At 32.9% G+C, this 15026-nt stretch overlaps 1 protein-coding gene and 1 long non-coding RNA gene across 2 annotated transcripts in view; both read right to left on the bottom strand.

The window, feature by feature from the left end:
• LOC140447662 (actin-associated protein FAM107A) overlaps positions 1–9463 on the bottom strand; it is a 195014-nt gene extending 185551 nt beyond the window's left edge. Inside the window, exons 1-2 of the mRNA XM_072540450.1 lie at positions 9283–9463; positions 9114–9190 (exon numbers count right to left, since the gene is read on the bottom strand). Coding sequence (XP_072396551.1) covers positions 9114–9149 — 36 coding nt within the window. The 5' untranslated portion in view covers positions 9150–9190; positions 9283–9463. The remainder of the gene's footprint in view (positions 1–9113; positions 9191–9282) is intronic.
• Positions 9464–12001: 2538 nt separating this feature from the next.
• LOC140448436 (uncharacterized) overlaps positions 12002–15026 on the bottom strand; it is a 38618-nt gene continuing 35593 nt past the window's right edge. Inside the window, exons 2-3 of the long non-coding RNA XR_011951713.1 lie at positions 12499–12641; positions 12002–12367 (exon numbers count right to left, since the gene is read on the bottom strand). This is a non-coding gene — a long non-coding RNA (uncharacterized lncRNA). The remainder of the gene's footprint in view (positions 12368–12498; positions 12642–15026) is intronic.

Below are 15026 nucleotides of genomic sequence, written 5' to 3' on the forward strand. Positions count from 1 at the left end.
TAGATGATATCATCGGTGACTAAGAATATATTATATAATACATGTGATAGAGTTCGATAATCTAAGTTCTATATTTTTTTTAACTATATAATGAGTAAAAGAGCAATGTAAAAACTTTCCATTTTATAAAATATCCACTCATCATTAAAGAAGTGTAAAGCCACTGATAAAAAACACAATCATTTTATGCCATAAAATACTAAGTAATTAATCATGAGAGTGAATGAATCATGAAAGGGAAATTTTAGAAAAAAATTAAGAAAATGTACCTACCAAGATATCTAGAAAAATCTTTTGACAAAAGCTTTAAAACTATAAAGCTACAAAAATAGTAGAAAAAATAACAGTAAAAAAATAAGCAAAATGTGTAATTGATATGATAAGTTTGACATAAAGGTGTAGAAAGATATATAGTTGCAATACTATAAGAAGCAGTTCTCGCATTCATTGCGGAGTCACCTGAATAATTACTCGAAAAATTACCAAATTATTGAATGTAAGCAATTTCACTGTATTCAAAATTCTTAAAGAACATCAACTGTATCCGTTTCATATCCAACGTGTGTAAACTCTACTCCCTGGAGATTTTTCTTCCCGCCTATTTTTTTGCCTGTGAATTCTTGATCAATTCGCTCAAGTTCCTAATTTTTTAAATGGCGTTGTATTTATTGAGTTGCCTACCTTTGGACGAAATTGTATACGAAATTTCAAATAACAATAGCTTATGGGCTGAAGAAAATCCACATGGAATCTTTGAAATTCATTTTCAGCATCAGTTTTCAGTAAATGTAAAAAGTGGGGACTCACAGGCAAATCTTACTTGAGTTCCCTACATGAAAAGTTACCAATTCTTTTTGAAGAAATTCCTCTACAACTGAGACAACACTTATGGTTCATGCATTATGGTGCACCAGCTTCTTTTAGCATTAATGTACGTAATCACTTAAATATAGTATATAATATACAGTGGGCTACTCGATCGCCGAATTTAAATCCTTTAAATTTTTTGCATTTGGAGTTTTCTTAAGTCCGTAGTTTACTTCACTCCCGTCGAACATGTTGACGACCTGAGAAATCAAATTATAGCCGGCTGTGAGACAATAAAAAATACCAGGAATATCTGAGCTAATACGATAATCAATGAGGCGAAGAGTAAAATCTTGTGTCACGTCCGAGGGAGGTGATTTTGAACATTTGTTGTAGCTTTGAGCCTAGTTAAAATCTTATTAGTGTTACTTTCTGTTATTGTTCTGATTTAATGTTATTGTAATAAATAAAGATGTTTTATTTTTTTGCATATGGTGAATATTGATGCCCATAAGAAAAAAGGCAAGAAAGTTTTTTGTCATAAATCAAACGAGAAATTCAAAAATAATTTTTAATTTCAAATATCTCAGTGCCGTTTTCTCTTTAAAAAATTGAGACCATTACCCGTATGCACACCAAGCCAATGATGACTATAAAATTCTTAATTTTATGTCAAAATATGCGCAATATTCACCTTTTAAAACCCACTAAATTTCATTTGCATATCTCAATCAGTTACAGAGCAATAAATAAATTGTCAATTTTGTAAAAAAAAATTTTTATCACCCCGTACCTCAGAAACAAAAGCATTTGCTGACGTACATTTATATAGAAACTTTCATTATTTAATAATGCAGAATCACCTCCTGAAGTTTGTCGCACTTATTTACTAACACACTGTATGGATAGAGAATGAGACGAAGGTAGGAGCATACAAAATGCAGAAAAGAGGCCAGGAAGCAGAGCAGAAAGGTACCGGGATCAAATCTAGAAAGATAATTAAAAATTACGTAGATTTCGGAATATAAATATAATTTAGAAAAACCGTTTACCATCCTTTTTCGAGGAAGGGACGAATGGACGAAGGACGAACAAAACTCAAAATGGGCAGATCAATGCTGGAATACTGACGACTCTAAAACCGATAAAGGAGTTGAAGCTGGAGTATACGGAGGAAAACCAAGATTAAGACAGTGAAATCCTAGGTAATCACTCTACTATCTTCCAAGCGGAAATTCACTGAACTCGAATAGTATTAACTCAAAATTAGTTTGGAACTGCCTTCAGAATTTGATTCGGATCGGTAAAAGTAACAAAGTAAGTTTACTTTGGGTACCTGGACTTTTATTGAAGGGAACGAAAAGAGGACCTAGTTACCAGGGGAGGGACAAAAAAACATTCATAGACCCAGAAACTGTAGTTGGCATAGCAAGAAGTACAACCAAAAGAACAATATCGGACTGGGTGTAGCGGATGACAAAGATCTGCTAGATATTAATATTAATGATCTGTGAATTATTGTATGTCTCCTAACAGGGCACTGTAGCCTCGAGGGACACATCAACAGAATCGGACTGACAAAAAGTGCGAATTGCAGATTCTGTCAGGCTAATGAGGAGACGGCGGAACACGTTCTGTGCAACTGAATAGGGTCGAACAGAATAGGGCATTATTAACTCGAGCCATTCGACTTTGTAAAAGTGTCACCTAAGGCCATAATAGACTTTGTTAAAAAGGCTAGGCTGAAGGGACAACTTTAACCTAGGGATGAGTCACAATAGACCTCTTAGGTTGAGTTAAAGGGTATTAAATCGCCCACTCATATTGAATCTAAACTAACCTAACAACACTGTACAAATTCAAAATTTCACCCTGTACACGGGTCTCACCTTTTTTTTTATATATATTTTAAAAAATGAGTATAAAAACAACTTTATTATATATGTAATATATATATATATATATATATATATATATATATATACACAGATGGAAAAGGATAATGCGAGTGAATAATAAAAGTAAAAAGTAATGGCATGTCTCGCAAAACAGCAAACCAAAAATGGTATATCGGTGGAAGCTGTAGCTTCCTCCGTGGTTTAGTTGTTGCCCTGGAAATCATCAGGGTCTTCTAACTCTATTAATGCCACAAATTGGTTACATTGCTCCTGTAGTGATACTTTCCCAAGTTAATATGCTCCTTTTCTAACTTAGCTGCACCGTACTGAAGACGACCAATAGTCAGAAATACGTATATACGGTTGCCTTACTTCGATATACCATTTTTGGTTTTATGTTTTGCGAGACATGCAAATATATATATATATATATATATATATATATATATATATATATATATATATATATATATATATACTCCATTCAAACTTGGAATCATCTTATTATTTCAAGCGAATTCAAAAAAAAGCTTACGAAGTCAAACAATATTTATTTTAAATCAGCTTAATCACCAATACATAAAAATTAGAGAAAACAATAAATTCATGAAATAACAAATTGAAACTATTTGTTTTAAATTGAATATTATAAACAATTTCAATATAAAACGCACAATGTTTAAATTGTTTTTTAGGATTTATGTTTTTTTAGTAGTTAGTGTTACTACCCCTAGCCCTTATATTAGCTTCTTCTTCTTTGTTTTTTTTTTTTCGGGTTTGGATTATATGTATAATAATTTACCAATACATGTAAAGTTGTGCGCATCTTGCTCTAAGTAATGCACAACCAGGGATAAACTTGTTTCCTACTAATTGACAACTCGGTGATAATTATCACATTTTCCATATTTTTCCTTCTTCCTGTAATAGAGAGGGAGAACGTGCTACATACATTTAAGGTTACATTAGACTTTTCTCGTTTGGGATGTAAGCTTCAATTCACGTGAGCATGCTTCTAAACAAATTGTCAACATTTAGTTGTGGTATTATCCCGGCGAACTCTAATTATTTTTTTAAGCTTATCCCTCAAATGCTCTATAGGGTTAATGTCGGGTGAGAATCTATAGGGTTAAGGTCGGGTGATATCTTCTGCTTCAAGGAAGTATATAGTCACTCTGCTCGTGCATTATCACGCATGCTAATCAAATTTTCTACTATTGCAACTCTCCAGAGTCTAACTACAGGTTCTAGAACTAAACCAACTTACCTGCGAGCTGTTAAAGTTGATGGGATGAGAATTAAAGAAGTTTTTCACCGATCATGTGCCCCTCCAGAAAATAACACTTCCTCCTTAATATCTGTGAACAGATCTGGCAGTTTCCATTCTTGCTTGTCTTCTTCGCTCTCCAAGTATACGAATTTGTCGATCATCTAATTTTACACAAATTCTGATTTCTTCTGAAAATATTACTATTTGCGTCAATTTCCAATGTTTCAGTTTTGGTGTTGAAGACACCAATTAAGGCGATCAATCTTGTGTTGCCTGGATAACTCGAGAACTCGTAACTGTCTACAGCTGTATAGTTCTTGAGCACGTAGTATTTTTTTTATCGTTTCAACTGAATCATTTACACCTGTAGCTTTCAAAAATTTCCTTTGGAGCTGAGAGTGATAAAATGTTGAGTCTCTTCTAGCTACTTGAACAATGAAACGATCTTGGACCGTTGTTGCTTTTAGGTTACTTTGTCTTGGTCTATTCTTAAGTTTTCCTAATTCATGATACCTAGCATAGGTTTTTTACACAACGCCCTGTGTTTCGCCTACCACGACAGCTATGTCCCTCTGAGACATCCATTGCTCCAATAATCTTTCCCCTTTACTCATCCGTAACCCCACATAAGGCATATTTTCGTTTTTTGACGTAAAAGTTAGTTAATTTATTTTTATTCAATTTACAACTAAAGCCAATAATCTATAACGTACCGTGGTGTGTTATCTGATTGTTTTATCGGTTTGTTAATTTCAATAAAAATCTTTATTCTTCGCAATAATAACAAGATTTTTCAAAAGAAATAATTATTGGTTTGAAATACATGGTGAATCCATATAAGTTTGGATGTGTAAATATATGTACAAAAATTAAAATTAAATTTCTGATATATGTATAAATATACACCATCAATTCATCAAATTCCATTACAAACACGTCAGTATAATGTGGTAGAATTTGATTAGGTATACATACCGAAAGAAGTAGCTAAAAATAAAATACTCGTTTTGACAAGATAATTATGACAAAAAAGAGTATTTGGATACATAATTTATATAAAAGCATTTATAATAGATGTGATGTATCCAGAGAAATATAATTTTATACCAATATTGAGAAAAAAATAGAATGTTTTCCATATAAAGCTGAGATGGTACAGATAAATAAACAGCTAATAGATGCCGGTTACATGTCAGATGAACAAAGAAGCATTATATTATTGACTGTTTATAAATTTTAACATTATATGTTAGCGTTATATATAAAACAACAGAAAAAATTGTTTCACCATGCCAAAAAGATATGTAGAAAAGTATACTAGGTGTGGAAATAAGTAAAGGAAGGAAATTTGTTAAGTGAAGAGATAAAGGAGAAAGATACGTTAATAAAGAGGAATATCTGAAAATGAGTTTGCATTTATATAAAGCAGATCATAAATATGACTATTAGGACTAATAATTTGAAAATTACTAAATAAGACGACGTGTAATAGTATTCAGACAGGGACTATGATGTATTTTAGTAGCAAATAATCTGGTTACGGGAAAATTAAATCATGTCAGACTATCATTACACTAAGAAATATTTAAAATAATTTAAAATAAATAAATAATTATAAAAAAAGACAAATAAGGGCAAACTAATAAAAGAAAAAATGTATAAACAAGGAATTTAGACAAAATAAGTAAACTAAATAAGTAAGTTTACTCTGGGTGCCTGATAAAGAAATAAATATACTGTTGGATCACTTGTACTAAACAGGGCAGAAAATGCCAAAGAAGATAATAAAATAATATATGGAACGTATAGTACCGTTATGTTGAGCCAACGATGAAAAAGCAAATATACAATATAATATAAGCAAGTATCAAACGTATTTTATTTTATATGTATTACCCTGAAATCTGAATAAGAAAAAACAAACAATACCCAAAACTTCATCTCTCAATAAACAGCTATGTTTTATGTTAAATAGCAAAACAAAATTTATGAAAAATACCTGAAGAATGTAAAAAAAATAATTAAATAAAGAATAAAATACGCAGTAGAGATCAATACTGTAGGAGTAAGAAAGGTGAAAGACCATAGGTAACATAGTACCCAAGAGAGCAACCTCAATTACATGGAAATGTCGAAAAAAAATATCTGAAAATAATAAGAAAAAAGACAATTGGCAATAAGCAAAGCCAATACACACACACACACACACACACACACGCACACGCACACGCACACATATATATATATATATATATATATATATATATATATATATATATATATTTATAGGTAGAGGTTAGATACACTTTACGATCCCGATAAAGTTAGGTCTACTTCAGGGTCGCGATTCGGCCTACGCTAGCCGTGGTTTACTCTCACTTCCTTTAGCCGAGAAGGTATCAGGTTCCAACCTTCCGTCCTTGTCGATGACGCCAAATTTCCTATCCCCATCATAACATCGACAAAAATGGCCGAGCCCCCCCGTAAAATGAGAAACGACGAAGTTGCAGGACCCTAAGTCTCCGGCAGTCCCTTGAAACCAAGCTAGACGGCAAAGAATATGGTTAAAGCCGACATATAACACCAGAACATTGATGGAGGACGAGAAACTTGTGGAACTTAAAAACAAGCTGAAGCATATAAAATGGACTATACTTGGATTATACGAAGTACGGCGAAAAGGTGAAGAACAAATGGTACTCTCGTCGGGAAACCTATTGCATTATAGAGGAAAGTCATCTAATGGCATCGAATTTATGGTTAATAAAAAACACACAAAAATATACTCATAATTAAAAGCATAAGTGATAGAGTTTCTTATCTACAAAGTAAACGAAAATATTTGATTAAAGATCAACCAGGTATATGCACCAATCACTACCCACATAGATGAAATATGAAAAACACACAGAAGACACAAAAAACCTAATGCAAAATGCAGGAAAATGAAAGATAAGCACACAACAAAAATTGCAGAGCTTAGGAATTTAAACAAAACCATGTCCAAAGCCGTTAATAAAGAGATAAGGAACTTTAACACTAAAGAAACAACTAATACCATAAAACAAAACAAAAAAGCCTATAAGTTATAAAACTAGAGTTGAAAACAGGAACGAGGAATATTTACAAATAAAAAAATAAACAAGGACATGCCATATATGAACAACAAGAGATCCTGAAAATCATCGAAGAATAGGTACAGAACATTATATAGTCGAGATGCTCACAATCCAGAGGTAGAAATCCCAGCAATGCAAAATCAATGAACAGAGGAACTTCCAGATATAAACGAAGAGAAAATTAAATCAACGTTTAAAGGTATCAAGAACCACAAAACACCTGGAGACGATAGCATTGCAAGTGAAATAATAAAACTAGGAGCCGAATGCATCATACCAGAAAAATGGAATAGTGGCATTATGATAATAAAACAAAAAAGGAGATGTAACAGAAATTGGAAACTACAGACCTATCAGCTTGTTATTTCATTTATATAAGCTCTTTATAAGAATAATTACTAATAGACTGGGATCTAAGCTAGATTTTCACCAACCACTAGAGCAACCGGATTTAGAAGTGCCTTTGGAACAAATGACCACCTACAAGTAATAAAATCCTTTATAGAGAAAGTTATAGCATAAAATAAGCCACTGATATTAACAGTCCAGCATAGCTCCATGTTAAGAGCTCGTACAGAGTGCAGTATTAATCATAGGTATGCAACTTTTCTTTGCAATATATATACTAGCGCAACAGCTGAAGTTGAAAATGTACTATGGCGACACATATACATTTCCCCTGGAGAAGGGTATTAGGCAGGGAGACACCATCTCTCCTAAACTATTTACCGCTTTATTACAGAGTGCTATAAGAAACAATAATTAAGAAAATATTTGAGTCAACATAAATGGGGAGATTTTGAACATCCTGAGGTTTGCAGACAACATACGTAGTCCTTATTGCAGACCGTGTAGATAATCAGTTGGTCTTAAAATTAACTTTCGAAAACACAATACATAACCAACCTTATACTGGCCAAAAACATTTCAACTAATGGAACTCAAATTGAACAAGTTTATACCTATAAGCATTTAGGCCACGAGATTAAATTAGGAAGACACAATCAAACAACAGAGTTAAACAGGAGAAATGATTAACAAGGGAAGGTTACGGAAAATTGAGGGAAATTTTTAGATCAGAGATTCCCATGTGCTTAAAAAGAAAAGTCTTTGATCAATGTCCAGTTCTAACGTGTGGAATAGACACGTTGACCCCTTACCAGAAAAGTAATCAATAATAATAAGTAAGGTACAAGTGATATAGAGAGCAATGGAGAGGTCAAAGTTGAATATATCACTCAGAGACAGAGTTTGAAATCAAATAGTTAGGAGAAAAAGTGGTATTACGGACGCAATTAAAAGAATTACAACAATGAAATGTAACTGGGCAGAACATGTTACCTGAGTCAGAGAGGGAATGTGAACCAAGAAAATTTTAGAATTTTCTAAGGAGACCTAGACACGATCCTTATCGTAATTGAGGATTTCCTCCAACAAGGTGGTCAGATGACATCAAGCGCATCCATGAGATGCGCTGGATTTAAGATGCTCAAGATCGGATGCAATAAAATTATTTACGGGAAGCCTACGTTTAGCAGTGGACTGAAAACGGCTAATTGGTTGTCACTTAAAAGGACATGATCACACAAATTTAAATTTGTTTAAAATTACATGCTAGTTTTAAATATAAACAGTTTAAAATATTACTAGTATTATAAATAATGATTTAATAAGTAGATTGTTACACTAGAATTCTCGCCTTAGAATTACGTTAACAATATTACATTAAAGATTACTATTAGTTTTGAAAATAAAGCAATTGATAGCTTACTAAAAATTTAAAACTAACTGTAAAATTAACCCTACACATAATACATATCAGGATGTATTTAATTAATTAAAGCAATACTTGATTAACAAAAATTGAAATCATTGTTGAGTGTCATAGATACCATACATAATATATTGTATATTCTACTAACTCAAATATAAAAACCCTAAGGGTGTCACGTAAAATGATAATTAGGGGAAGCCCTAGCAGTCATATAAACTGAATAAAAATGCAAATCAGTTACTCACGTGTAATCCAACTTCACGGAAAGTTCGCACATCCATCAGAGAAAATACGAGGTAAACAGCAAGGTCAAACAAATGATCTAAAAACCAAACAATAGCATTAAGACATGTAGAAACGCGGAAAGATTCCACAATGCATGACAACGAACAAAATTGTCCTTAATAGACTTACCGCTATAAAACGAAACTGAAATATTAATCGCAACGCAACTGAAGTACCGGATACGCGATTAAAATCTGAAACAAGAGACGATCGCAATGAGACTGAGTGTCAATTGTTACAATCGCGATCTCTGCCTCTCTTCATCCGCCACTCACCATGCGTATCTACCGCAGCGAGCCTACTGATTATGGTATATACTGTGCCTACTGACGACGAGAATTCACTGGACGAATTTGTTTTGAAAAGCATGCTGCTTGATAAGTGCATGGTGTTGCTGTCTTATTTAATGCACTTTTTTTAGATGGGAAGAATAACTAAAAATAGAAAAGTGCAGACCAAAACGATATCTCTCCTAAATGCTGATACGTGGTTTCATTACAACAATAGAGCAAACATTTAATAGTAAAGCAATAGATGCAAACTTTTTCCTTTTCTCCACAATTTATCTAAAATTATTCCTGTAGTACGCTGCCCTCCTAAGCAAAAACACAGTATGTACACAAGATATGAAACAGAGAAAAACTAGATTGACTTTGCAAAGCTGTCCTGGTTTTAAAAGTTATCCATCTGTTAATAGACAAGGCGAAAAGCTCGGGTTCGTTCGGGAAAATATTCCCGTGAGATTTTTTTACATAATCACTTTCATGAGATACCCCAAAATAGGTTCAAGGGGTCGCCCAGTCGAAAAGTTGTTCCATTTTTTTAAACATTTTCATTAAACAAATTGTAACAATCCATTTGTTTGGCCCACACAAATGTTTTTCAATTTTTTGGATAATTCTGAACAAAATAGGTATCTTGTAGTTTTTCTGTAAACTTAATCGTTTTCGAGTTATAAATATTTTAAAACTGAGTGAAACGCAAAATTACGATTTTCAAAGCTCAATAACTCAGTAAAAACCATAATTATTTTTAAATTCATCAAGAACCTATATTCAAGTTCCGATAAGCATTTTAGACCTATTTCATTTAAAAAAATTTTTTTTATCGACAGACTTATGACAGGACAAGCACTCGGGCTGCGGCCTTAATAAGAGGGGAACTAATAATAATGATGGTTTGAACAAACATTTATAATATTTAAGTCAGTTTTAAATAGCAAATACTTAAACAGATATTGTAAATACACAACTATTTTTTTTAAATAGGAAAAGTTTTAATAAACGTACGTTTCCCACAAGTTGTTTTTGTTATATTTTTTTATCTTTTGTTTCTCACTCATCACGCACAGGCAAAGTAGTCCAAAAGTGTTTTATGTTTTCTGGAATAACTGCATTAAGTTGCTTCAATAAGTTATTACATTTTTTTTAATCCCGTTGGTTTAGATGGTAATGGAGAGATTTCCACGTTTTTACGTTTCAAAATATTTTTAATCTTTTTGTTTTTTAAGAAATCAAGTTATATCATTTCTGAGCTGGAATGAGATGTCTCGTATTCTAATACACACATTTTTTTTGATGAGATGTACTTGAACGTCTTGACCCATGTTAGTCAAGTATGCAGAATTGAGATCTTTTTTCAATTTAATTTGTGAGGTATAATCAATCCATTCGTCAAAATCTGAAATATTCATTTTTTTTACTTCTACAGATTTTCTTGAAGCCTGGACTGCGTTGTAAGAGTCTTGGAAGTCATAAGTTCTACCTTGTTTTCTTAGAGATTGTTGCACATTACGATGGAAGCTATCTACCGATATAAATGTATGGTCAGCATGATTGCCTCATGCCGTATAACTGCAAACGGTTTTGACGTACTTTGACTTCCTAATGGAACAATACTTTCTTGTTATGTTGTTAACCTCTACGTAAACAAGACCTTTTTTTAAACGTTTCCAAACGTGGCATCATGTCAACCTACAAGTCTGCAGAAACATATACTGGGTTTATTCAGGGTTGGAGCTCTGATTTTGGTAAAGTTGTGTAAACTCATTATGCACAACAGTTTTCGCAATCTTCCTGAAAGTTTTTCGCAAAATGTCCGTGTAGTTTAAAACTCTCACACGTTTGGCGTTCTTTATTTCCAAGCTTAGCAAATGAAATTTTTTAGCTTGACTTAACAGTATACGTTGTGCGATGCTGAAATGTGAGGATACTTTTCTATGAGATCTTGATATATAAAACTGATGTTAATGTCGCTCGGTAGGTACAATCCATTAGGAGCATATTTCCTGAGATAATGAGCAATTTCAGGATGGAAGCTAAAATTTGTCTAAAGTTGTTGTCCTTCTTTTAATACCCATTCTCTTACACAACAAAAAAGACAAATGCCCTTCTTTCATTGTACGATACATTACGAAAATTATCGCTACAGGCCAATAATTTGCAATATTTATTGCCATCATTCCCTAGAGGCAAAACTGAATGTTTCATTTTTTCTTATTCTACTTTTTAATTCTCCGGCTTTCAACGCTTTCTTTGATTTTTCTCCTTTTTCGTAAATTACCCTTTTTAGTCGTATCCTTATCTTCCTGTTCTAACATAATAAACGCTTTCATACCTCCAGAAACAAGCATTTTTTGTTCATCATCACGGGTGTCATCCCTTTCTTGCTCTTTACAGAAAATTCCTTGTTAAGCACGCATCTAGCCATCTTCATAATCGGTAACAAATTCATCAGAACCTTAAGTTAATGACAGCATACTATTATGTGCTTCTTTACCTCCATCGCCTCTAAAAAGTAATAATAATAAGTTTTTTAGCAACCAAATAAAAATACTACTGACCTACTTATATGTGCCCATAAAAAGTATTACAGCAACCATTCTAATGCATAATAAACGCCAACATACCTCCAGCAACAAACATTTCTTGTTCATCATCATGGGTGTCATCCCTTTCTTGCTCTTTACAGAGAATTCCTTGTTTACCACGAATGTAGCTATCTCTGGCTTCACAATAATCTATAACAACTTCAGCCATATCTATTTCTGATTCACAACGTATAGACCCGTCATCATTAGCTGTAGCGTGAACTATGTTGTCCTGTTTACTTTTAATAATTTGATCTTCCTCAAAATAGATATCAAGCTGTTCTATATTAATTAATACTTCATCTTCAACAATATGAGTTTCTTTGAAAGGTGGGGTACAATCGTCTACAATAAAACAAACATAAAAATTGTATTTAATTAGATCAAACAAATGAGGAAATATGTTTAGTTTATAGGCAAACTAAATAATGTAACTAATTTTTTATATAATAATAAAAATAAAAGTAAGTACCTACATAATAGTTAGGTGTTATAGAGATAGAATAATTCAGTCAGCCTACCAAACAATGATGTTGAAGGTCTCGAATCATTAGTAGTTGCTTCACTACTAATAGCGGGTTCATTTAGAGCCATTGCAATAATTTCTTTTATTCTTTGCCTAAAAATTTTTTATTGCTTAATAATTTCTTTTTACAGTCTTTAAAACACTCAACAAAAGCTAACTACAAACTAGGGGTTAGAATCTGTCTGCCATACCGCACAAAGGCACAAGAAATACAACTATTTATTAGACACAAACAACACCAAGTTAAATGTCAAGAATAATCTGATAAGTGGCAAGGCGAGTAGATACGACACACAGAAAAGAGGAAACATGCAGCATGCGATAAGTAGACACTGCGTTCTTACTTAGCACATCGTATTTACTGTATTACTTTAAGGTATATAAGAATTGCTGCAGGAACTGCGTTATACAAATAATATGTTAATAAACAGCTGCAAATACTGCATTTTACTAAGGTATATAAAAAGAGCACGTTTTCCTGATTTCAGTGATATAAACAACTCTGTATGTGTAATTTTTGTAACTACATCCTGCAATTTTGCCTACGTGTGTTAATTTTAAAACTTGAAAACAAGACTGAAAAATGTTATCTAATGGTATAAATAATAATTATACAGGGTTAAGCAATAATTGTGAAACTTTGGCTTAAACGGAAAATTTTGGTTTTTGTTGACTACAAATTTGTTAAAAAAAGTCAATTAAGAAATGTTCAAAGTGGGGTCCGTTGTTTTGTAAATAATAATACAGACCATTTTCAAATTCTGCATGAACTTTGGCAAATGTTGTTCTAGTAATAGCGCGACATGCTTGCGTAATTCTTTCTCGCAATTTTTCAAGTGACGCAGGTTGAGTTTTATAAACAACTGACATGAGGTAACCCCATAGAAAAAAGTCAGGTGGCAGTAAGTCTCGTAACCTCGGTGCCCACTCAATAGGACCTCTCCTTCCAATCCATTTGTTCGGATAATTAGTATCCAACCAGTGTCTAACTGGAGCTGCATAGTGAGCACGTGCTCCATCTTGTTGGAAGTGCAGCAAATCTTCGTCTAGACCTAGGTTGCCTTGATGGTCCCTTTGGTTCTCTAATTCATGCACAATTAAAGATTCGATGGTGTTTTCCAGCATATCGAGATAAATGTCGCCAATTAAATTGCCTGGTATGAACGAAGGGCCAATTATAGCATCGCCTAATATTCCTACCCAAACATTCAGTCTTTCAGGATATTGAGTGTGACCTTCTCTGAATCTATGCGGGTTCGTATCACTCCAGTACCGACAGTGTTGTTTATTTACATTACCATTCAGCATAAAAGTATTTTCATTAGTAAAACAAATATTTTGTTACATTCTCGGTTCAACGCGAATTCTTTCAGTCTTGAGTTCACAAAACTCAATTCGTCAGTCTGGATCATCATCGCCTAGTTTTGAAGAATTTGTGTTTTATACGGGTCACTTATGTAGCACCTTTCTAACCGGGTTATGTGAAAGTCCGAGAGATAGCATTAGAAATACAAAAGTCATAGTAAGCCGGCTAATATTAACACCCTGTTTAATTAATAAACAATAATTATACAGGGTTATCAACAAAATCAACAAAAACCTCATTAAATTTTCCATTTAAGCCAAAGTTTCACAATTATTGCTTCACCTTGTATAATTATTATTTATACCATTGGATAGCATTTTTATAGTCTTTTCAATGATGTATCATAAGTAGGGGTTTGCAATTTAAACTTTTTTGGTTGTAGTGAGTGGGGCCTAGGGGGTTGATGGGGTTGAGTTCTCTTTCATGTCATTTTTGTTCTCTCTTACTATTCTAGAAATGGTTTCAAGCATTTTTCGAAATTTGCTTTTGTTCGTGAGATATAGCCATTGTAAAAGTTTCAAACGAAGTCATGTTAAGACGAATTGGAGATAGCGGGAAGCTTATTAACACAATTAAAATAAGAAGACATTGTACATACTTCAAAACTATAAATACTCTCTTCTATACGTCATTATGCAAGGAAGAGTAGGGGGAAGAAAAGGCTTGGGAATAAAGAAGAAATCCTGGCTGTGGAATATCAAAGATTAGACTAACCTCAGTGTTTAACAGATATTTCTCGTTGCAAAAGATGAAGAAGCGTTTAAAAAACTGATCGCCAACCTTCGATAGAATACGGCACAACAAGAAGAAGAAGATGGCGATAGAGCACAAACTTTTCGTGTTTGAATCGGTATCAATAAAGTAATTTTAAACAAACGAGGACAAAGATTTCAAAGTATCCCGTATTCAAACAGTTTTTATATTGGTGGAGACACATAGATGATGTACTGGTATGTTTTACAGGAACTAACAGACAACTTGACCAATTCTTATGGTATATTAATTCACTTCACAGTCATATTGAATTTACAATAGAAACAGAACATAAATAATATATAAATTTTCTAGATTTAAAAATAATCATACTAAAAAAAAAATGAGTCATACTCGGT

Source organism: Diabrotica undecimpunctata, chromosome 8 (assembly GCF_040954645.1).
Source record: "Diabrotica undecimpunctata isolate CICGRU chromosome 8, icDiaUnde3, whole genome shotgun sequence".
Taxonomy (NCBI): Eukaryota; Metazoa; Arthropoda; class Insecta; order Coleoptera; family Chrysomelidae; genus Diabrotica; species Diabrotica undecimpunctata.